Genomic DNA, 24,419 nt, shown 5'->3' on the forward strand with positions numbered 1-24,419 from the left:
GTTACCTGTATTAATGGCACCTGTTTGAACTGGTTATCTGTATAAAAGACACCTGTCTACACCCTCAAACAGTCAGACTGCTACCTCTCCACCATGGCCAAGACCAGAGAGCTGTCTAAGGATACCAGGGACAAAATTGTAGAGCTGCACAAGGCTGGGATGAGCTCCTCGACAATAGGCAAGCGGCTTGGTGAGAAGAGATCAACTGTTGGCGCAACTATTAAAAAAAATGGAAGAAATACAAGATCACTGACAATCTCCCTCGACCTGGGGCTCCATGCAAGATCTCACCTCGTGGGCTATCAATGATCTTGAGAACAGTGAGGAATCAGCCCAGAACTACGTGGGGGGACCTGGTCAATGACCTCAAGAGAGCTGGGACCACAGTCACAAAGGTTACCATTAGTAACACACTACGTCGTTATGGATTGAAATCCTGCAGCACCTGAAAGGTCCCCCTGCTTAATCCAGCACATGTCCAGGCCCGTCTAAAGTTTGCCAGTGACCATCTGGATGATCCAGAGGAGGATTGGGATGATGTAATGTGGTCAGATGAGAGCAAAATCGAACTTTTTGGTATAAACTCCACTCGCCGTGTTTAGAGGGAGAAGAATGATGAATGGCATCCCAAGAACACCATACCCACTGTGACGCATGGGGGTGGAAACATCATGCTTTGGGGCTGCTTTTCCGCAAAGGGGACAGGACGACTGATCGATATTAAGGAGAGGATGAATGGGGCCATGTATCGTGAGATTTTGGGCAAAAACCTCCTTCTCTCAGTAAGAGCATTGAAGATGGAACGTGGCTGGGTCTTCCAGCATGACAATGACCCCAAACACACCGCCCGGGTAACTAAGGAGTGGCTCCGTAAGAAGCATTTCAAGGTCCTGGAGTGGCCTAGCCAGTCTCCAGACCTCAACCTCCTAGAAAATATGTGGAGGGAGTTGAAAGTCCGTGTTTCCCGGCGACAGCCCCAAAACATGACCGATCTAGAGAAGATGTGCATGGAAGAGTGGGCCAAAATACCTGCTACAGTGTGTGCAAACCTGGTCAAGAACTACAGGAAACGTTTGACCTCTGTAATTGCCAACCAAGGTTATATTACAAAGTATTGAGTTAAACTTTTTGATTGTCCAAATATTTATTTTCTGCAAGAATATACAAATAAATTGCTTAAAAATCAAACAATGTGATTTCCTAGGGTTTTTTTTTTTTTTCCAGATTTTGTCTCTCACAGTTGAAGTGTACCTATGATGGAAATTACAGACCGCTCTCATCTTTTTAAGTGGGTCAACTTGCACAATCGGTGGCTGTCCAAATACTTTTTTGCCCCATTGTATGTTGTGCATGGCTTGTAGGCTCAACATGGCAGACCTGCATTGCGGGAGTTCCTGATTTCAACCACTCTCTGTTGCTGTTTTACGTTCTCCTGCAATCGGCGGTCTGCACACTTACTCTTGGTTGGCTACATTCCTCTGTGGGCTTCCCATTGAGCATTCCAATACTGCTTCTAACCCCTCCATCGCATCCCCAACTACCACTGCAGGCTGGCTTTGAAGGCATTTCCTCTGCCCTCCAGAGCCTGTTTGGAAGTTGCTTGGTGTCTCCCCTTGGTGGTTGGGTGACTTCTGGATTCCTTGAGCCACCTGGGAATGCATCATGGACTGTGGGTCACCTTCATAAGCCCAGCCCCATCATGTCCTCATGGTACCAGACCACACTCTTTCTCCCTGGCTCGTTGAGGTAACGCTATGTCAGATGCAGTAGAGCAATGTTTTTGGTCTGTGCATATGTCTTGGTCACACACCATACTTGTATCTCGATTTTGTGCATACAGAGTCGCCGGGGGTTAGTCCAGGTTTTGATAGTACAGCCAATGGTGGTGTCTAATGATGCACCAAGTAGTATTTCAGCATCTCCAGGCACTGACAGCGGGCACTTCACCCCTTGCACATTCAGACGCTGGATCTACACCAGGGAAAGATTTTGTAGTTGCATTAGCTCAAACATGTAGAAGCAACTACAGCAAAAGACACGGTGACGTCTGCATCTGACTCACAACTCGCCCCTTGGTGCCTGCTGACTCAAAGAGTACTGCTTACTGATTGTACCCGAGGGACTGCATCTTCGATATCTTCTACCTGCACCTTTCCACCTAGGTACCCTGGTTGTGATGTTTTTTGCAGCCATATTGTATCATCTGATAGTCTTATAAATATCACTGCTCTCAGTCACTTTGTGTCTCCTACAGATGGACCCAGTAACAGAGATACCCCAGAGAGATGTCCCCGTCCTCTGTTTTCTCAGGACTGTACAGAGGAGAATCACAGGATCCCACAGGAGCATCAGGTAGGTGGGATTTAGGGTCTCGCCAAATAACAAAGTGACTATCACTGTATGATCTGTGGATCTGCTATGTGTCTTATACACTGATATTGTTCTAATTAATCTCATATAATAGAATCAGACAATTCAACACAAACACTTATAATTTACATTTCACTTCTAATTTCAATAACAGTACTATTTCCTTTCTGGACATAGCCCTTAATATTATAGACAACCAGATACAGACTTCCAATTTTGTAAAGGAAGTAGGCAATAACGGTTACCTTCATTATAAAAGTGCCCACTACATCCCTTAGAAGAAAAATATTCCCAAGGGACAATTATTGAGGTTAAGGAGGAACTGTTCTACAATGGATTACTTTATGGGGGTCATTCCGAGTTGTTCGCTCTGTATTTTTTTCTCGCAACGGAGCGATTAGTCGCTAATGCGCATGCGCTATGTCCGCAGTGCGACTGCGCCAAGTAAATTTGCTATGCAGTTAGGTATTTTACTCACGGCATTACGAGGTTTTTTCTTCGTTCTGGTGATCGTAATGTGATTGACAGGAAGTGGGTGTTTCTGGGCGGAAACAGGCCGCTTTATGGGTGTGTGCGAAAAAAACGCTACCGTTTCTGGGAAAAACGCGGGAGTGGCTGGAGAAACGGAGGAGTGTCTGGGCGAACGCTGGGTGTGTTTGTGACGTCAAACCAGGAACGACAAGCACTGAACTGATCGCAGATGCTGAGTAAGTGTGGAGCTACTCAGAAACTGCTAAGAGGTGTCTATTCGCTATTTTGCTAATCTTTCGTTCGCAATTTTGATAAGCTAAGATTCACTCCCAGTAGGCGGCGGCTTAGCGTGTGCAAAGCTGCTAAAAGCAACTTGCGAGCGAACAACTCGGAATGACCTCCTATGTCCCAAACTGATTTATTGCTTGAAAGATTTAGAAACAAAGAATATCCTCAATATATATTAGATTATGCATTAAAAGAAATATTGCCAATTGACAGACACTCCCTACTACTTCCGAAAACTACCACTATACAAAAAGAAAATATTAGGGAATTGGCCTGTATATCAAAATTCAAAACTATCAAATCAATTATAAAACGTAATTATTCTATGTTGAAGAGTGATCCAATTTTGTTTAACATACTTCCCCCTCACCCAGAATTTATTTTCAGGAAGAATACATCTCTAAATACCAATTGAAAATTGATCACCTGAAATCGATAAAGAAAAATTCTTGGTTACAGTCAGAGATTTGGGGTTTTATCAAATGCGGCGCCAATAAATGTACAACCTGTTTATATGTATGTAACAAAACTTATGTGGTCGAATCTCCCATTGATCAAAAAATACTTAAGATATCTAGCTTGGGTCATTTACCGCCTTCAATGCGGTTGTAAGTTGAATTATGTAGGTAGGACCACGAGAAGTCTAAAACTTAGATTCAAGGAGCACCGTAGAAATAGTATTAATGGTGTTAGCAAACACGGTGTTTCCAGACATTTTGCGAAATTTAATGATAAGTATCCTAAGACACCGACCATTTTGGGTCTGGAACACATTACAAAAACCAGAAGGGGGGGTGATAGGTTTACCAGACTGTGCAAATTTTCTGGACCTTCCAATTAGATTCACTACATCCAGGTGGCCTTAACGAGGCACTAGAGTTAAATGCTATCTTGTGATTCACAAGTTTCTACGTGTTTTAGGAAGTTAACCCATTGTTTTCACTGTTTTTGCTGTACTAGGTGTATATATTTTTCTCTATCGTCCTAGTGGATGCTGGGGTTCCTGAAAGGACCATGGGGAATAGCGGCTCCGCAGGAGACAGGGCACAAAAAGTAAAGCTTTCCGATCAGGTGGTGTGCACTGGCTCCTCCCCCTATGACCCTCCTCCAAGCCTCAGTTAGATTTTTGTGCCCGGCCGAGAAGGGTGCAATCTAGGTGGCTCTCCTAAAGAGCTGCTTAGAGAAAGTTTAGCTTAGGTTTTTTATTTTACAGTGAGTCCTGCTGGCAACAGGATCACTGCAACGAGGGACTTAGGGGAGAAGAAGTGAACTCACCTGCGTGCAGGATGGATTGGCTTCTTGGCTACTGGACATCAGCTCCAGAGGGACGATCACAGGTACAGCCTGGATGGTCACCGGAGCCTCGCCGCCGGCCCCCTTGCAGATGCTGAAACATGAAGAGGTCCAGAATCGGCGGCAGAAGACTCCTCAGTCTTCTAAAGGTAGCGCACAGCACTGCAGCTGTGCGCCATTTTCCTCTCAGCACACTTCACACGGCAGTCACTGAGGGTGCAGGGCGCTGGGAGGGGAGCGCCCTGGGAGGCAAATGAAAACCTATTTGGCTAAAAAAATACCTCACATATAGCCTTCGGGGGCTATATGGAGATATTTAACCCCTGCCAGAATACACTAAAGAGCGGGAGACGAGCCCGCCGGAAAAGGGGCGGGGCCTATCTCCTCAGCACACAGCGCCATTTTCCTTACACAGCTCCGCTGGTCAGGACGGCTCCCAGGTCTCTCCCCTGCACTGCACTACAGAAACAGGGTAAAACAAGAGAGGGGGGGCAAAATAGTGGCAAAAATTATATTATAAAAGCAGCTATACAGGGAGCACTTATTATAAGGCTATCCCTGTCATATATAGCGCTTTTGGTGTGTGCTGGCAAACTCTCCCTCTGTCTCCCCAAAGGGCTAGTGGGGTCCTGTCTTCGTTAAGAGCATTCCCTGTGTGTCTGCTGTGTGTCGGTACGTGTGTGTCGACATGTATGAGGACGATATTGGTGTGGAGGCGGAGCAATTGCCAAATATGGGGATGTCACCTCCTAGGGGGTCGACACCAGAATGGATGCCTTTATTTATGGAATTACGGGATAGTGTCAACACGCTAAAGCAGTTGTTTGACGACATGAGACGGCCGGACAATCAGTTAGTGCCTGTCCAGGCGCCTCAAACACCGTCAGGGGCTGTAAAACGCCCTTTGCCTCAGTCGGTCGACACAGACCCAGACACAGGCACTGATTCCAGTGGCGACGGTGACGAATCAACCGTATTTCTCTATCGTCCTAAGTGGATGCTGGGGTTCCTGAAAGGACCATGGGGAATAGCGGCTCCGCAGGAGACAGGGCACAAAAGTAAAGCTTTTACAGGTCAGGTGGTGTGTACTGGCTCCTCCCCCTATGACCCTCCTCCAGACTCCAGTTAGATTTTTGTGCCCGGCCGAGAAGGGTGCAATTCTAGGTGGCTCTCCTAAAGAGCTGCTTAGAGAAAGTTTAGCTTAGGTTTTTTATTTTACAGTGATTCCTGCTGGCAACAGGATCACTGCAACGAGGGACAGAGGGGAGAAGAAGTGAACTCACCTGCGTGCAGGATGGATTGGCTTCTTGGCTACTGGACATGAAGCTCCAGAGGGACGATCACAGGTACAGCCTGGATGGTCACCGGAGCCGCGCCGCCGGCCCCCTCGCAGATGCTGAAGCAAGAAGAGGTCCAGAATCGGCGGCTGAAGACTCCTGCAGTCTTCTAAAGGTAGCGCACAGCACTGCAGCTGTGCGCCATTTTCCTCTCAGCACACTTCACACGGCAGTCACTGAGGGTGCAGGGCGCTGGGGGGGGGGCGCCCTGGGAGGCAAATGAAAACCTTTAAAAAGGCTAAAAATACCTCACATATAGCCCCAGAGGCTATATGGAGATATTTACCCCTGCCTAAATGTACTAAATAGCGGGAGACGAGCCCGCCGAAAAAGGGGCGGGGCCTATCTCCTCAGCACACGGCGCCATTTTCTGTCACAGCTCCGCTGGTCAGGAAGGCTCCCAGGTCTCTCCCCTGCACTGCACTACAGAAACAGGGTATAACAGAGAGGGGGGGCATAATAAATGGCAATATATTAATATAAAAGCAGCTATAAGGGAGCACTTAATCATAAGGCTATCCCTGTCATATATAGCGCTTTTTGGTGTGTGCTGGCAGACTCTCCCTCTGTCTCCCCAAAGGGCTAGTGGGTCCTGTCTTCGTATAGAGCATTCCCTGTGTGTCTGCTGTGTGTCGGTACGTGTGTGTCGACATGTATGAGGACGTTATTGGTGTGGAGGCGGAGCAATTGCCAAATATGAGGATGTCACCTCCTAGGGGGTCGACACCAGAATGGATGCCTTATTTGTGGAATTACGGGACGTTTGCCGACATGAGGCGGCCGGACACTCAATTAGTGCCTGTCCAGGCGCCTCAAACACCGTCAGGGGCTGTAAAACGCCCTTTGCCTCAGTCGGTCGACACAGACCCAGACACAGGCACTGATTCCGGTGGTGAAGGTGACGAATCAACCGTATTTTCCAGAAGGGCCACACGCTATATGATTTTGGCAATAAAGGAGATGTTACATTTAGCTGATACTACAGGTACCACTAAACAGGGTATTATGTGGGGTGTGAAAAAACTACCAGTAGTTTTTCCCGAATCAGAAGAATTAAATGACGTGTGTGATGAAGCGTGGGGTGCCCCCGATAAAAAAACTGCTAATTTCCAAGAAGTTATTGGCTTTATACCCTTTCCCGCCAGAGGTTAGGGAGCGCTGGGAAACACCTCCTAGGGTGGACAAAGCGCTAACACGCTTATCAAAACAAGTGGCGTTACCCTCTCCTGAGACGGCCGCACTTAAAGATCCATCAGATAGGAGGATGGAAAATATCCAAAAAGGTATATACACACATGCAGGTGTTATACTACGACCAGCTATTGCGACTGCCTGGATGTGCAGTGCTGGGGTAGTTTGGTCAGAGTCCCTGATCGAAAATATTGATACCCTGGACAGGGACAATATTTTACTGTCGTTAGAACAAATAAAGGATGCATTTCTTTATATGCGTGATGCACAGAGAGATATCTGCACACTGGCATCACGGGTAAGTGCTATGTCCATTTCGGCCAGAAGAGCTTTATGGACACGACAGTGGACAGGCGATGCGTAGAGGGGTTATTTGGGGTCGGTCTATCGGATTTGGTGGCCACGGCTACGGCCGGGAAATCCACCTTTCTACCTCAAGTCACTCCCCAACAGAAAAAGGCACCGACTTTTCAACCGCAGCCCTTTCGTTCCTTCAAAAATAAGAGAGCAAAGGGCTATTCATATCTGCCACGAGGCAGAGGACGAGGGAAGAGACAGCAACAGGCAGCTCCTTCCCAGGAACAGAAGCCCTCCCCGGCTTCTACAAAAGCCTCAGCATGACGCTGGGGCTTCGCAAGCGGACTCGGGGGCGGTAGGCGGTCGTCTCAAGAATTACAGCGCGCAGTGGGCTCACTCGCAGGTAAATCCCTGGATCCTGCAGATAATATCTCAGGGGTACGGGTTGGAATTAGAGACAGAGCCACCTCGCCGTTTCCTGAAGTCTGCTTTACCAACGTCCCCCTCCGAAAGGGAGACGGTTTTGGAAGCCATTCACAAGCTGTATTCGCAGCAGGTGATAGTCAAGGTACCTCTTCTACAACAAGGGAAGGGGTATTATTCCACTCTATTTGTGGTACCGAAGCCGGATGGTTCGGTAAGGCCTATTCTAAATCTGAAGTCCTTGAACCTGTACATAAAGAAGTTCAAGTTCAAGATGGAGTCACTCAGAGCAGTGATAGCGAACCTGGAAGAAGGGGACTTTATGGTATCCTTGGACATCAAGGATGCGTATCTCCACGTTCCAATTTACCCCTCACACCAGGGGTACCTCAGGTTCGTTGTACAAAACTGTCACTATCAGTTTCAGACGCTGCCGTTTGGTTTGTCCACGGCACCTCGGGTCTTTACAAAGGTAATGGCCGAGATAATATTTCTTCTTCGAAGAAAAGGCGTATTAATTATCCCATACTTGGACGATCTCCTAATAAGGGCAAGGTCCAGAGAACAGCTAGAGATGGGTTTAGCACTATCTCAAGAGGTGCTAAAGCAGCACGGATGGATTCTGAATATTCCAAAATCCCAATTAATGCCGACAACTCGTCTGCTGTTCCTGGGGATGATTCTGGACACAGTTCAGAAAAAGGTTTTTCTTCCCGAGGAAAAAGCCAAGGAGTTATCTGACCTGGTCAGGAACCTCCTAAAACCAGGAAAGGTGTCTGTACATCAATGCACAAGAGTCCTGGGAAAAAATGGTAGCTTCTTACGAAGCAATCCCTTTCGGCAGATTCCATGCAAAGGGATCTGTTGGACAAATGGTCAGGGTCGCATCTTCAGATGCACCTGCGGATAACCCTGTCGCCGAGGACAAGGGTATCCCTTCTGTGGTGGTTGCAGGAGGCTCATCTATTGGAGGGCCGCAGATTCGGCATACAGGATTGGATCCTGGTGACCACGGATGCCAGCCTGAGAGGCTGGGGAGCAGTCACACAGGGAAGAAATTTCCAGGGAGTGTGGTCGAGCCTGAAAAAGTCTCTTCACATAAGCATTCTGGAACTAAGAGCAATCTACAATGCTCTAAGCCAGGCGGAACCTCTGCTTCAAGGAAGACCGGTGTTGATCCAGTCGGACAACATCACGACAGTCGCCCATGTAAACAGACAGGGCGGCACAAGAAGCAGGAGGGCAATGGCAGAAGCTGCCAGGATCCTTCGCTGGGCGGAGAATCACGTAATAGCACTGTCAGCAGTATTCATCCCGGGCGTGGACAACTGGGAAGCAGACTTCCTCAGCAGACACGACCTTCACCCGGGAGAGTGGGGACTTCATCCAGAAGTTTTCCACATGCTATTAAACCGTTGGGTAAAACCAATGGTGGACATGATGGCGTCTCGCCTCAACAAAACACTGGACAGGTATTGCGCCAGGTCAAGAGATACGCAGGCAATAGCTGTGGACGCGCTGGTAACACCTTGGGTGTACCAGTCGGTATATGTGTTTCCTCCTCTGCCTCTCATACCAAAGGTATTGAGGATTATACGGCAAAGAGGAGTAAGACTAGTGGCTCCGGTTTGGCCAAGAAGGACTTGGTACCCGGAACTTCAAGAGATGGTCACGGACGATCCGTGGCCTCTACCTCTGAGAAGGGACCTGCTGCAGCAGGGTCCCTGTCTTTTTCAAGACTTACCGCGGCTGCGTTTGACGGCATGGCGTTTGAATGCCAGATCCTAAAAGGAAAAGGCATTCCAGAAGAAGTCATTCCTACCTTGATAAAGGCAAGGAAGGAAGTCACCGCGAAGCATTATCACCGTAATTGGCGAAAATATGTTGAGTGGTGCGACCAGCGGAGTGCTCCGATGGAGGAATTTCAACTGGGTCGTTTCCTACATTTCCTGCAATCAGGATTGTCTATGGGTCTCAAATTGGGATCTATTAAGGTTCAAATTTCGGCCCTATCAATATTCTTCCAAAAAGAATTGGCCTCAGTCCCTGAGGTCCAGATTTTTATCAAAGGAGTACTGCATATACAGCCTCCTGTGGTGCCTAAGGTGGCACCGTGGGATCTAAATGTAGTTTTAGATTTCCTCAAATCCAATTGGTTTGAACCACTAAAGAATGTGGATTTAAAATATCTCACATGGAAAGTGACTATGTTACTGACCCTGGCTTCGGCCGGGAGAGTATCTGAACTGGCGGCTTTATCTTATAAAAGCCTTTATTTAATTTTCCATTCGACATAGGGCAGAGCTGCGGACGCGTCCGCATCTTCTCCCTAAGGTGGTATCAGCGTTTCACCTGAACCAGCCTATTGTAGTGCCTGCGGCTACAGACGACTTGAAGGACTCCAAGTTGTTGAACGTTGTCAGAGCCTTAAAAATATACATTTAAAGGACGGCTGGAGTCAGAAAATCTGACTCGCTGTTTATACTGTATGCACCCAACAAGTTGGGTGCACCTGCTTCTAAGCAGTCGATTGCTCGTTGGATTTGGAACAAAATTCAACTTGTACATTCTGTGGCAGGCCTGCCACAGCCTAAATCTGTTAAGGCCCATTCCACAAGGAAGGTGGGCTCATCTTGGGCGGCTGCCCGAGGGGTCTCGGCATTACAACTCTGCCGAGCAGCTACGTGGTCAGGGGAGAACACGTTTGTAAAATTTTACAAATTTGATACCCTGGCAAAGGAGGACCTGGAGTTCTCTCATTCGGTGCTGCAGAGTCATCCGCACTCTCCCGCCCGTTTGGGAGCTTTGGTATAATCCCCATGGTCCTTTCAGGAACCCCAGCATCCACTTAGGACGATAGAGAAAATAAGAATTTACTTACCGATAATTCTATTTCTCGGAGTCCGTAGTGGATGCTGGGCGCCCATCCCAAGTGCGGATTATCTGCAATACTTGTACATAGTTATTGTTAACTAATTCGGGTTATTGTTTAGGAAGCCATCTTTCAGAGGCTCCTCTGTTATCATACTGTTAACTGGGTTTAGATCACAAGTTGTACGGTGTGATTGGTGTGGCTGGTATGAGTCTTACCCGGGATTCAAAAATCCTCCCTTATTGTGTATGCTCGTCCGGGCACAGTACCTAACTGGAGTCTGGAGGAGGGTCATAGGGGGAGGAGCCAGTACACACCACCTGACCTGTAAAAGCTTTACTTTTGTGCCCTGTCTCCTGCGGAGCCGCTATTCCCCATGGTCCTTTCAGGAACCCCAGCATCCACTACGGACTCCGAGAAATAGAATTATCGGTAAGTAAATTCTTATTTTTCCAGTAGGGCCACACGTTATATGATTTTGGCAATGAAGGAGGCGTTACATTTAGCTGATACTACAGGTACCACTAAACAGGGTATTATGTGGGGTGTGAAAAAACTACCTATAGTTTTTCCTGAATCAGAAGAACTAAATGATGTATGTGATGAAGCGTGGGTTGCCCCCGATAAAAAGATGCTAATTTCAAAGAAGTTATTAGCTTTATACCCTTTCCCGTCAGAGGTTAGGGCGCGCTGGGAAACACCTCCTAGGGTGGACAAGGCGCTCACACGCTTATCTAAACAAGTGGCGTTACCCTCTCCTGAGACGGCCGCACTTAAAGATCCAGCAGATAGGAGGATGGAAAATATCCAAAAAAGTATATACACACATACAGGTGTTATACTACGACCAGCTATAGCGACAGCCTGGATGTGCAGTGCTGGAGTAGCTTGGTCAGAGTCCCTGATTGAAAATATTGATACCCTGGATAGGGACAATGTTTTACTGTCTTTAGAGCAAATAAAGGATGCATTTCTTTATATGCGTGATGCACAGAGGGATATCTGCACACTGGCATCACGGGTAAGTGCTATGTCCATTTCGGCCAGAAGAAGTTTATGGACGCGACAGTGGTCAGGCGATGCGGACTCAAAACGGCATATGGAAGTTTTGCCGTATAAAGGGGAGGAGTTATTTGGAGTCGGTCTATCAGATTTGGTGGCCACGGCTACAGCCGGGAAATCCACCTTTTTACCTCAAGCTACTCCCCAACAGAAAAAGACACCGACTTTTCAACCGCAGCCCTTTCGTTCCTTTAAAAACAAGAGAGCAAAGGGATATTCATATCTGCCACGAGGCAGAGGAAGGGGGAAGAGACACCAACAGGCAGCTCCTTCCCAGGAACAGAAGCCCTCCCCCGCTTCTACAAAAGCCTCAGCATGACGCTGGGGCTTCTCAAGCGGACTCGGGGGCGGTGGGCGGTCGTCTCAAGAATTTCAGCGCGCAGTGGGCTCACTCGCAGGTAGATCCCTGGATCCTGCAGATAATATCTCAGGGGTACAGGTTGGAACTAGAGACAGATCCGCCTCGCCGTTTCCTGAAGTCTGCTTTACCAACGTCCCCCTCAGAAAGGGAGACGGTTTTGGAAGCCATTCACAAGCTGTACTCTCAGCAGGTGATAGTCAAGGTACCTCTTCTACAACAGGGAAAGGGGTATTATTCCACTCTATTTGTGGTACCGAAGCCGGACGGCTCGGTAAGACCTATTCTAAATCTGAAGTCCTTGAACCTGTACATAAAGAAGTTCAAGTTCAAAATGGAGTCACTCAGAGCAGTGATAGCGAACCTGGAAGAAGGGGACTTTATGGTGTCCTTGGACATCAAGGATGCGTACCTCCACGTTCCAATTTACCCCTCACACCAGGGGTACCTCAGGTTCGTTGTACAAAACTGTCACTATCAGTTTCAGACGCTGCCGTTCGGATTGTCCACGGCACCTCGGGTCTTTACAAAGGTAATGGCCGAGATGATGATTCTTCTTCGAAGAAAAGGCGTATTAATTATCCCATACTTGGACGATCTCCTAATACAAAATCCCAGTTAATGCCGACAACTCGTCTGCTGTTCCTAGGGATAATTCTGGACACGGTTCAGAAAAAGGTTTTTCTCCCGGAGGAAAAAGCCAAGGAGTTATCCGAGCTTGTCAGGAACCTCCTAAAACCAGGAAAGGTGTCTGTACATCAATGCACAAGAGTCCTGGGAAAAATGGTGGCTTCTTACGAAGCAATTCCATTCGGCAGATTCCATGCACGAATTTTCCAGAGGGATCTGTTGGACAAATGGTCAGGGTCGCATCTTCAGATGCACCAGCGGATAACCCTGTCTCCAAGGACAAGGGTATCTCTTCTGTGGTGGTTGCAGAGTGCTCATCTATTGGAGGGCCGCAGATTCGGCATACAGGATTGGATCCTGGTGACCACGGACGCCAGCCTGAGAGGCTGGGGAGCAGTCACACAAGGAAGAAACTTCCAGGGAGTGTGGACGAGCCTGGAAACGTCTCTTCACATAAACATTCTGGAACTAAGAGCAATCTACAATGCTCTAAGCCAGGCAGAACCTCTGCTTCAAGGAAAACCGGTGTTGATCCAGTCGGACAACATCACGGCAGTCGCCCATGTAAACAGACAGGGCGGCACAAGAAGCAGGAGTGCAATGGCAGAAGCTGCAAGGATTCTTCGCTGGGCAGAGAATCATGTGATAGCACTGTCAGCAGTGTTCATCCCGGGAGTGGACAACTGGGAAGCAGACTTCCTCAGCAGACACGACCTTCACCCGGGAGAGTGGGGACTTCATCCGGAAGTCTTCCACATGCTGGTAACCCGTTGGGAAAGACCAATGGTGGACATGATGGCGTCTCGCCTCAACAAAAAACTGGACAGGTATTGCGCCAGGTCAAGAGATCCGCAGGCAATAGCTGTGGACGCGCTGGTAACGCCTTGGGTGTACCAGTCGGTGTATGTGTTTCCTCCTCTGCCTCTCATACCAAAAGTATTGAGAATTATACGGCAAAGAGGCGTAAGAACGATACTAGTGGTTCCGGATTGGCCAAGAAGGACTTGGTACCCGGAACTTCAAGAGATGATCACGGAAGATCCGTGGCCTCTACCTCTAAGGAGGGACTTGCTTCAGCAGGGTCCCTGTCTGTTTCAAGACTTACCGTGGCTGCGTTTGACGGCATGGCGGTTGAACGCCGGATCCTAAAGGAAAAAGGCATGCCGGAAGAAGTCATTCCTACTTTGATTAAAGCAAGGAAGGAAGTAACCGTGCAACACTATCACCGCATTTGGCGAAGATATGTTGCGTGGTGCGAGGATCGGAGTGCTCCGACGGAGGAATTTCAACTGGGTCGATTCCTACATTTCCTGCAATCAGGATTGTCTATGGGTCTCAAATTGGGATCTATTAAGGTTCAAATTTCGGCCCTGTCGATTTTCTTTCAAAAAGAATTGGCTTCAGTTCCTGAAGTCCAGACTTTTGTTAAGGGAGTGCTGCATATACAGCCTCCTGTGGTGCCTCCAGTGGCACCGTGGGATCTCAATGTGGTTTTGGAATTTCTAAAATCTCATTGGTTTGAACCACTAAAAAAGGTGGATTTAAAATATCTCACATGGAAAGTGACCATGTTACTAGCCCTGGCTTCGGCCAGGAGAGTGTCAGAACTGGCAGCTTTATCTTACAAAAGCCCATATCTGATTTTCCATACGGACAGGGCAGAACTGCGGACTCGTCCGCATTTTCTCCCTAAGGTGGTGTCAGCATTTCATCTGAACCAGCCTATTGTAGTGCCTGCGGCTACAAGTGACTTGGAGGACTCCAAGTTACTGGACGTTGTCAGAGCATTAAAAATATATATTGCAAGGACAGCTGGAGTCAGAAAATCTGACTCGTTGTTTATATTGTATGCACCCAACAAGATGGGTGCTCCTGCGTCTAAGCAGACGATTGCTCGTTGGATCTGTAGCACAATCCAACTTGCACATTCTGTGGCAGGCCTGCCACAGCCTAAATCTGTAAAGGCCCACTCCACAAGGAAGGTGGGCTCATCTTGGGCGGCTGCCCGAGGGGTCTCGGCATTACAACTTTGCCGAGCAGCTACGTGGTCAGGGGAGAACACGTTTGTAAAATTTTACAAATTTGATACTCTGGCTAAGGAGGACCTGGAGTTCTCTCATTCGGTGCTACAGAGTCATCCGCACTCTCCCGCCCGTTTGGGAGCTTTGGTATAATCCCCATGGTCCTTTCAGGAACCCCAGCATCCACTAGGACGATAGAGAAAATAAGAATTTACTTACCGATAATTCTATTTCTCGGAGTCCGTAGTGGATGCTGGGCGCCCATCCCAAGTGCGGATTATCTGCAATAATTGTACATAGTTATTGTTAACTAATTCGGGTTATTGTTTAGGAAGCCATCTTTCAGAGGCTCCTCTGTTATCATACTGTTAACTGGGTTTGATCACAAGTTGTACGGTGTGATTGGTGTGGCTGGTATGAGTCTTACCCGGGATTCAAAATTCCTCCCTTATTGTGTACGCTCGTCCGGGCACAGTACCTAACTGAGGCTTGGAGGAGGGTCATAGGGGGAGGAGCCAGTGCACACCACCTGATCGGAAAGCTTTACTTTTTGTGCCCTGTCTCCTGCGGAGCCGCTATTCCCCATGGTCCTTTCAGGAACCCCAGCATCCACTACGGACTCAGAGAAATAGAATTATCGGTAAGTAAATTCTTATTTTTTGTATATATAATCTGTGTATCTCTAATGTACCTCTATTAAATAAGATGGCCACTAATTAATATGCGATCGTGGTCTCTTACAGTGATATACTAATGTAGTAACCCTTTGGAACAAATCAGTAAGATTAAGTCCCCTTTCTTAAAATAACCTTTGAAATTGTGTTTTGTCTTAAGCATTGTTATATTATGTACCTTATGATAATGAAGCAACTGTGCCAATTTATTGTATATTTGATATGGGTGGATACTAACCCTTGTTGCATGGCAACAGAAATACATTGACATCAGTTGGCTTTTCTAGATCCGAGGGCAAAAAGTCCATGACAATAGAGATATGATCCGGCGCTCTGTTGCCAGGCAACCAAGACACAGTGAGTGGTCACGTGGCCGCGGGTGCGGTCATGTGACCAGGGCCAATTACGACAAACTCACATGGGACCGAATGTCGAATAGAAACGAGATCCGTCACTCGGTCACACCAGCCAACTAGGATCCAGAGAGTAGTCATGTGACCGCGACGTAATAAACTAGCCAGATATGGGTCCGAGTGCCGAGCCGAAAATGAGGCTTGACACTCGATTGCTAAGCAATATGACACCAGGAAGCATTATGACTTCCTGCTTTTTGCGATTACATGACCACGATTTAATGTAAAGGTAAAGTTTAAAATAAAAAACAATAAGAACCTAACTTCCTTTTGTGTATACTTTTATTGAGACTGTCTCTCTGGCTATACACATTTCAATTGAGCTGGGTAAGATATTAATTTTAGAATATATTAAGTTAATTGTTTTGTACACATCTGTGGGACATTTCTGCTATATAAGGGCACAATGTACACTGCACACACACCTTTACAAAGCTGCTGAAGCAGTGAAACGCGTTGGGGATGAGTATGGGATATTAAGTAACGGAGGATTGCCTAGAAGTCCACTATTGGGAGCTGCCGACACTGTACCGTGACGCTGATTGGATCCATTCCTAAAGGACCCTGCCGTGGTCCATATGCTACTGGACGACACTAACATTAGCAAAATTACATTCTGAAGGACCTCTCATTATCATCAGGAGTACTACCTAATGGAGGACTAACCTTACACGGCGAACTGGTAACATTTGTATATGCAGTATCTCCCTAGGACTGTGGCTCCTCTAACGGAACATTTTCCCAGAATACACATTGTTGTATATCAACTAGCAGTGCTGTACTTGCCCGTATTTTAATTTTTGTTGCAACAGTATTCTTTTTAAATATTCTATGAATTTTTTTTATATACATGTTTAAAATAAATATTGTGATAATTTATCTCACCCAGCTCATAGCGCTGTTCATTTATTCTGTGCAAAATTCTAATAGTTTTATATACAACTTAGGGTGAAGATCTGACAAATGTTAAGGCAGAAGATATAGAGGGAGAAGAGACGTATGTGACTGATATGAAAATAGAGGATACAGAGGGAGAACAAGAGACGTATGTGACTGATATGAAGGCAGAAGATAGAGAGGGAGAAGAAGCGACGTATGTGACTGATATGAAGGCAGAAGATACAGAGGGAGAAGAAGAGACGTATGTGACTGATATGAAGGCAGAAGATACAGAGGGAGAAGAAGAGACGTATGTGACTGATATGAAAATAGAGGATACAGAGGGAGAAGAAGAGACGTATGTGACTGATATGAAGGCAGAAGATATAGAGGGAGAAGAAGAGACGTATGTGACTGATATAAAGGCAGAAGATATAGAGGGAGAACAAGAGACGTATGTGACTGATATGAAGGCAAAAGATAGAGAGGAAGGAGAAGAGACGTATGTGACTGATATGAAGGGAGGAGAAGAGACGCATGTGACTGATATGAAGGCAGAAGATACAGAGGGAGAAGAGACGTATGTGACTGATATGAAGCCAGAAGATATAGAGGGAGGAGAAGAGACGTATGTGACTGATAATATGTTAAAAAATATACAGAGAGAAAAAGAAACATATGTGAGATGTGATCAGCAGTGTAAAGAGAAAATACCTACAGATATCAGCACAGGTGAGTAATAAACTTATTACGGAACAGAGTCACATTCTTCTTGTCCAATCACTAAAGCAATCCCTTATTCTATACTCTCCTCTGTCAGTACAAACTAATGAGGGAAATGTATCTGCTCTCTCCCTCTCATCATGTTACTGTATGTTACCAGCCCAGAGATCTGACCAGTCTCCTCCCCACACTCTCTGGTGTATCTCATACATCAGGAGCCATCAGCCCCTATTATACTCCGGCTCTTCCCCTCACATCATGTCACTGTGTGTCACCAGCCCAGAAATCTGACCAGTCTCCTCCCCACACTCTCTGGTGTATCTCATACATCAGGAGCCATCAGCCCCTATTATACTCCTGCTCTCCCCCTCACATCATGTCACTGTGTGTTACCAGCCCAGAGGTCTGACCAGTCTCCTCCCCACACTCTCTGGTGTATCTCATACATCAGGAGCCGTCAGCCCCTATTATACTCCTGCTCTCCCCTAACATCATGTCACTGTGTGTTACCAACCCAGAGATCTGACCAGTCTCCCCACACTCTCTGGTGTATCTCATACATCAGAAGCCGTCAGCCCCTATTATACTCCTACTCTCCTCCTCACATCGTGTCACTGTGTGTTACCATCCAATATAACTGGTCAGTCTGTACTCCACACCCTAAAGTCTGTTGTTGTATCTGCATGTCACTGTGGCTGGGTCTGTGCACTGTGTTTAGCAGTCCGGTTGTTTTATATTGTAAGCTGTCATTTTATCAGTTCAGTACAAGTCACATTTTCTCTATGTATACACAGTATTATAATAAAGTTTTTGCAGTTTGAAACTTGAAATTAAAATCTGGGTAAATTTTGGTCCTGAATGTAAAAAAAATAAAGAGTTCAAGGTGTTGACTCCAAATCCTCCAGATCTCAACCTGATTGAGCCTCTGTGGGATGTGCTTGTAAAACATCCGAGCAATGGAGGTCCCACCTCGCAACTTACAGCTCTCAAGGGATCTGCTGCTAAAGTTTTAGTGCCAGATACCATAGGACACCTATAGAGGTCTTGTGGAGTCCATGTCCCAAACCAGAGCTATTTTCACAGCATGAGAGTGACCTACACATTATTAGGCAGGTGGTGATAAGGATGACTGATTTGTGTATTTGTAAATTGAAATTAAAATTATAAAAAAAATTGTTCCTCAATGTAAAATATTACACTTTCATTTATTTCCAGCAGATGAACACACAAGCAGGAAAACCTCGGAGGGAGATCTCACTGTTTCTCAAGCTTTTAAAATAGAAGATAACATCACGCAGGATTCTTCTGGGATAAACCCCACTATCCTTCATAAACAACCAGCACTTTTCAGTGCAGATAAATCACCTGATCCTTCTAATCATGGGGACTGTTCTCATCCTTCGGCTATAATGATACATAGTGCAGCTCATAAAGGTGATTCAATATTTTCCTGTTCTGAATGTGGTAAAAGTTTTATACATCATTCAGTCTTTGTTAGGCATCAGAGAAGTCACACCGGTGAGAAGCCGTTTCCATGTTCTGAGTGTGGGAAATGTTTTACACATAAGTCAGGTCTTGCTACACATCAGAGAAGTCACACGGGTGAGAAATCGTTCCCATGCTCTGAGTGCAGGAAATGTTTTACACAGAAATCATTTCTTGTTAGACATCAGAGAAGTCACACAGGTGAGAAGCAGTTTCCATGCTCTGAGTGTGAAAAATGTTTTACTCATAAATCAGGTCTTGTTACACATCAGAGAACTCACACGGGTGAGAAGCCATTTTCATGCTCGGAGTGTTTGAAAAGTTTTACACAGAAATCATTTCTTGTTGAACATCAGAGAACTCACACAGGTGAGAAACCATTTCCATGTCCTGAGTGTGGAAAATATTTTACACGAAAATCAGCTCTTGTTACACATCAGAGAAGTCATCCAGGGGAGAAACCATTTCCATGTTCTGAATGTGGGAAATGTTTTACACAGAAATTACATCTTGTTACACATCAGAGAAGTCACACAGGTGAGACATCATTTCCATGCTCTGAGTGTGGAAAATGTTTTACGCAGAAATATAAACTTGTTGAACACCAGAGACTTCACACAGGTGAGAGGCCATTTCCATGTGCTGAGTGTGGGAAATGTTTTACACGGAAATCATTTCTTGTTAAACATCAGAGAATTCACACGGGTGAGAAACCATTTCCATGTTGTGAGTGTGGGAAATGTTTTACACAGAAATCAGATCTTGTTACACATCAAAGAACTCACACAGGTGAGAAACCATTTCCATGCTCTAAGTGTGGGAAATGTTTTACAGAGAAATCAAATCTGATTAGACATGAAAGAATTCATACAAGGAAAAAACAATTTCCATGATCTGATAAGACGATAAATGGGGTTGCAGCAATACTGTATTTTAATATTGTAAAAAGTTGCTGATATATTAATATGAATTATAAATATATTTATGTGTACATTTATAGAATGTACACTTAAAGGTGTATCTCATAGTTATGGAGGGCATCTAAAAGCTCTTTACACCGCATATTAACATGTTTATAATGTTAGATTTAACTTATGTCAGTGGATAACTGTGTCATCACGCAAGACTAGACTGTCACTTAAAGTTTTCTTATTCTATTAGATATCTTTACTACATAACATTAGTTGTTGGGAACCTAAGTACTGTATGATGTACATTGATGCATTTCATCACACTAAGGCAACTTTTTCAGTTGTCGAAGTGTGTAGAACGCATTGATCAAATGATCGGGCGGGTGATATATTTTTCTCTGACGTCCTAAGTGAATGCTGGGACTCCGTAAGGACCATGGGGATTATCGGCTCCGCAGGAGACTGGGCACAACTAAAGAAAGCTTTAGGACTACCTGGTGTGCACTGGCTCCTCCCACTAAGACCCTCCTCCAGACCTCAGTTAGATTCTTGTGCCCGGCTGAGCTGGATGCACACTAGGGGCTCTCCTGAGCTCCTAGAAAGAAAGTATATTTTAGGTTTTTTATTTTACAGTGAGATCTGCTGGCAACAGACTCACTGCAGCGAGGGACTAAGGGGAGAAGAAGCGAACCTACCTAACTGGTGGTAGCTTGGGCTTCTTAGGCTACTGGACACCATTAGCTCCAGAGGGATCGACCGCATGGAACCGGCCATTGATGTTCGGTCCCGGAACCGCGCCGCCGGCCCCTTACAGAGCCAGAAGCAAGAAGAGTCCGGAAAATCGGCGGCAGAAGACATCAGTCTTCACCAAGGTAGCGCACAGCACTGCAGCTGTGCGCCATTGCTCCTCATACACACTTCACACTCCGGTCACTGAGGGTGCAGGGCGCTGGGGGGGGCGCCCTGAGCAGCAAGAAAAACACCTTGGCTGGCAAATATATCACAATATATAGCCCCAGAGGCTATATATGTGATAAATACCCCTACCAGAATTCATTAAAAAGCGTGAGAAAAGTCTGCAAAAAAGGGGCGGAGCTATCTCCCTCAGCACACTGGCGACATTTTCTCTTCACAGTGCAGCTGGAAGACAGCTCCCCAGGCTCTCCCCTGTAGTTTCAGGCTCAAAGGGTTAAAAAGAGAGGGGGGGCACTAAATTTAGGCGCATTATTGTTTATACAAGCAGCTATTGGGGGAAAAATCACTCAGTTATAGTGTTAATCCCTGCATTATATAGCGCTCTGGTGTGTGCTGGCATACTCTCTCTCTGTCTCCCCAAAGGACTTTGTGGGGTCCTGTCCTCAGTCAGAGCATTCCCTGTGTGTGTGCTGTGTGTCGGTACGGCTGTGTCGACATGTGGGATGAGGAAGGTTACGTGGAGGTGGAGCAGAGGCCGATAAATGGGATGTTGCCCCCTGTGGGGCCGACACCAGAGTGGATGGATAGGTGGAAGGTATTAACCGACAATGTCAACTCCTTACATAGAAGGCTGGATGACGTAAAACAGCTGTGGGACAGCCGGCTTCTCAGCCCGCGCCTGCCCAGGCGTCTCAAAGGCCATCAGGGGCTCAAAAAAGCGCCCGTTACCTCAGATGGCAGACACAGATGTCGACACGGAGTCTGACTCCAGTGTCGACGAGGTTGAGACATATACACAATCCACTAGGAACATCCGTTACATGATCTCGGCAATGAAAAATGTGTTACGCATTTCTGACATGAACCCAAGTACCACATAAAAGGGGTTTTATTTTTGGGGAGAAAAAGCAGCCAGTGTTTTGTTCCCCCATCAGATGAATGAATGAAGTGTGTAAAGTAGCGTGGGTTCCCCCGATAAGAAACTGGTAATTTCTAAAAAGTTACTGATGGCGTACCCTTTCCCGCCAGAGGATAGGTCACGTTGGGAGATATCCCTTAGGGTGGATAAGGCGCTCACACATTTTTCAAAAAAGGTGGCACTGCCGTCTTAGGATACGGCCACCTTGAAGGAGCCTGCTGATAAAAAGCAGGAGGCTATCCTGAAGTCTGTATATACACACTCAGGTTATATACTGAGACCTGCAATTGCCTCAGCATAAATAGTGCTGCTGCAGTGTGGTCTGATAGCTAGTCAGATAATATTAATACTCTAAGACATAATAGTTTGCTAACATAGAGCATATAAAAGACGTCGTCTTAGATATAAAGGATGCACAGAGGGATATTTGCCGGCTGGCATCCAGAATTAATGCAATGTCCATTCTGCCAGGAAGGTATTAGAAACCCGGCAGTGGACAGGTGATGCTGCCTTATAAGGGTGAGGAATTGTTTGGGGATGGTCTCTGGGACCTCGTATCCACAGCAACAGCTGGGAAGAAAAATTTTTACCTCAGGTTTCCTCACAGCCTAAGAAAGCACTGTATTTTCAGGTACAGTCCTTTCGGCTTCAGAAAAGCAAGCCGGTCAAAGGCGCTTCCTTTTCTGCACAGAGACAAGGGAAGAAGGAAAAAGCTGCACCAGCAGCCAGTTCCCAGGATCAAAAATCTTCCCCCGCTTCCTCTGAGTCCACCGCATGACGGGGCTCCACAGGTGGAGACAGGTGCGGCAGGGGCGCGTCTCGGGAACTTCAGGGACCAGTGGGCTTGCCCACAGGTGGATCCCTAGGTTCTGCAAATAGTATCACAGGGATACAGGCTGGAGTTCGAGGCGACTCCCGCTCGCCGTTACCTCACATCAGCCTTGCCTGCTGCCCTCGGAGAAAGGTAGTACTGGCGGCAATTCACAAGCTGTACTTCCAGCAGGTGAAATCAAGGTACCCCTCCTTCAACAAGGCCGGGGTTACTATTCCAAAATGTTGTGGTACCAAAACCAGACGGTTCGGTGAGACCCATTCTAAAATTGAAAGCCTTGAACACTTATATACGAAGGTTCAAGTTCAAAATGGAATCGCTCAGGGCGATTATTGCAAGCCTGGAGAATTTCATGGTATCACTGGACATCAAGGATGCTTACCTGCATGTCCCTATTTACCCTCTTCACCAGGAGTACCTCAAAATTGTGGTACAGGATTGTCATTACCAATTCCAGACGTTGCCGTTGGTCTGGCCCCCGCACCGAGGTATTTACCAAGGTAATGGCCGAAATAATTATCCCGTACTTGGACGATCTCCTTATAAAGGCGAGGTCCAGGGAGCAGTTGTTCGGTGGAGTAGCACTATCTCGGGAAGTGCTACAACAGCACGGCTGGATTCTGAATATTCCAAAGTCACAGCTGGTTCCTACGACGCGTCTACTGTTCCTGTGTATGGTTCTGGACACAGAACAGGATAAAAAGGGTTTCTCCCGGAGGAGAAGTCCAAGGAGTTGTCGTCTCTAGACAGAGACCTCCTAATACGTATACAGGTGTCGGTGCATCAATGCACGCGAGCCCTGGGAAGGATGGTAGCTTCTTACGAAGAAATTCCATTCGCCAGGTCCCATGCAAGGATTTTCCAGTGGGATCTGTTGGACAAGTGGTCCGGGTCGCATCTTCAGATGCATCGGCGGATAACCCTGTCTCCAAGGGCCAGGGTGTCGCGGTTGTGGTGGCTGCAGAGTGCTCATATTCTAGGGGGCCGCAGATTCGGCATACAGGACTGGGTCCTGGTGACCACGGATGCCAGCCTTCGAGGCTGGGGGGCAGTCACACAGGGAAGAAACTTCCAAGGCTATGGAAAAGTCAGGAGACTTCCCTACACATAAATATTCTGGAACTAAGGGCCATTTACAATGCCCTAAGTCAGGCTAGACCCCTGCTTCAACACCGGCCGGTGCTGATCCAGTCAGACAACATCACGGCGGTCGCTCATGTAAACCGACAGGGCGGCACAAGAAGCAGGATGGCGATGGCAGGAGCCACAAGGATTCTCCGATGGGCGGAAAATCATGTGTTAGCACTGTCAGCAGTGTTCATTCCCGGAGTGGACAACTGAGAAGCAGACTTTCTCAGAAGACACGACCTCCACCCGGGAGAGTGGGGACTTCATCCAGAAGTTTTCCAAATGATTGTACACCGTTGGGAAAGGCCACAGGTGGACATGATGGCGTCCCGCCTCAACAAAAAGCAACAAAGATATTGCGCCAGGTCAAGGGACCCTCAGGCGATAGCTGTGGACGCTCTGGTAACACCGTGGGTGTACCAGTCGGTGTATGTGTTCCCTTCTCTGCCTCTCTTACCCAGAGTAATGAGAATAATAAGAAGGAGAGGAGTAAGAACTATACTCATTGTTCCGGGTTGGCCAAGAAGAGCTTGGTAACCAGAACTCCAAGAAATGATCTCAGAGGACCCATGGCCTCTGCCGCTCAGACAGGACCTGCTGCAGCAGGGGGCCTGTCTGTTCCAAGATGTACCGCGGCTGCGTTTGACGGCATTGCGGTTGAACGCCGGATCCTGAAGGAAAAGGGCATTCCGGAGGAAGTTATCCCTACGCTATTTAAAGCTAGGAAAGAAGTGAACGCAAACCATTATCACCGCATATGGTGGAAATATGTTGCGTGCTGTGAGGCCAGGAAGGCCCCAAAGAAGAAATTTCAGCTAGGTCGATTTCTGCACTTCCTACAGTCAGAGGTGACTATGGGCCTAAAATTGGGTTCCATGAAGGTCCAGATTTCGGCTCTATCGATTTTCTTCCCAAATAGAACTGGCT

At 46.8% G+C, this 24,419-nt stretch overlaps 1 protein-coding gene across 1 annotated transcript in view; it reads left to right on the forward strand.

The window, feature by feature from the left end:
- LOC135057111 (uncharacterized) overlaps positions 1–24,419 on the forward strand; it is a 194,019-nt gene that overhangs the window by 6,132 nt on the left and 163,468 nt on the right. The window contains exons 3-5 of the mRNA XM_063963010.1: positions 2,255–2,352; positions 16,648–17,311; positions 18,518–19,674. Of these exons, the coding sequence (XP_063819080.1) occupies positions 2,255–2,352; positions 16,648–17,311; positions 18,518–19,674 (1,919 nt within the window). The remainder of the gene's footprint in view (positions 1–2,254; positions 2,353–16,647; positions 17,312–18,517; positions 19,675–24,419) is intronic.

Source organism: Pseudophryne corroboree, chromosome 3 (assembly GCF_028390025.1).
Source record: "Pseudophryne corroboree isolate aPseCor3 chromosome 3, aPseCor3.hap2, whole genome shotgun sequence".
Taxonomy (NCBI): Eukaryota; Metazoa; Chordata; class Amphibia; order Anura; family Myobatrachidae; genus Pseudophryne; species Pseudophryne corroboree.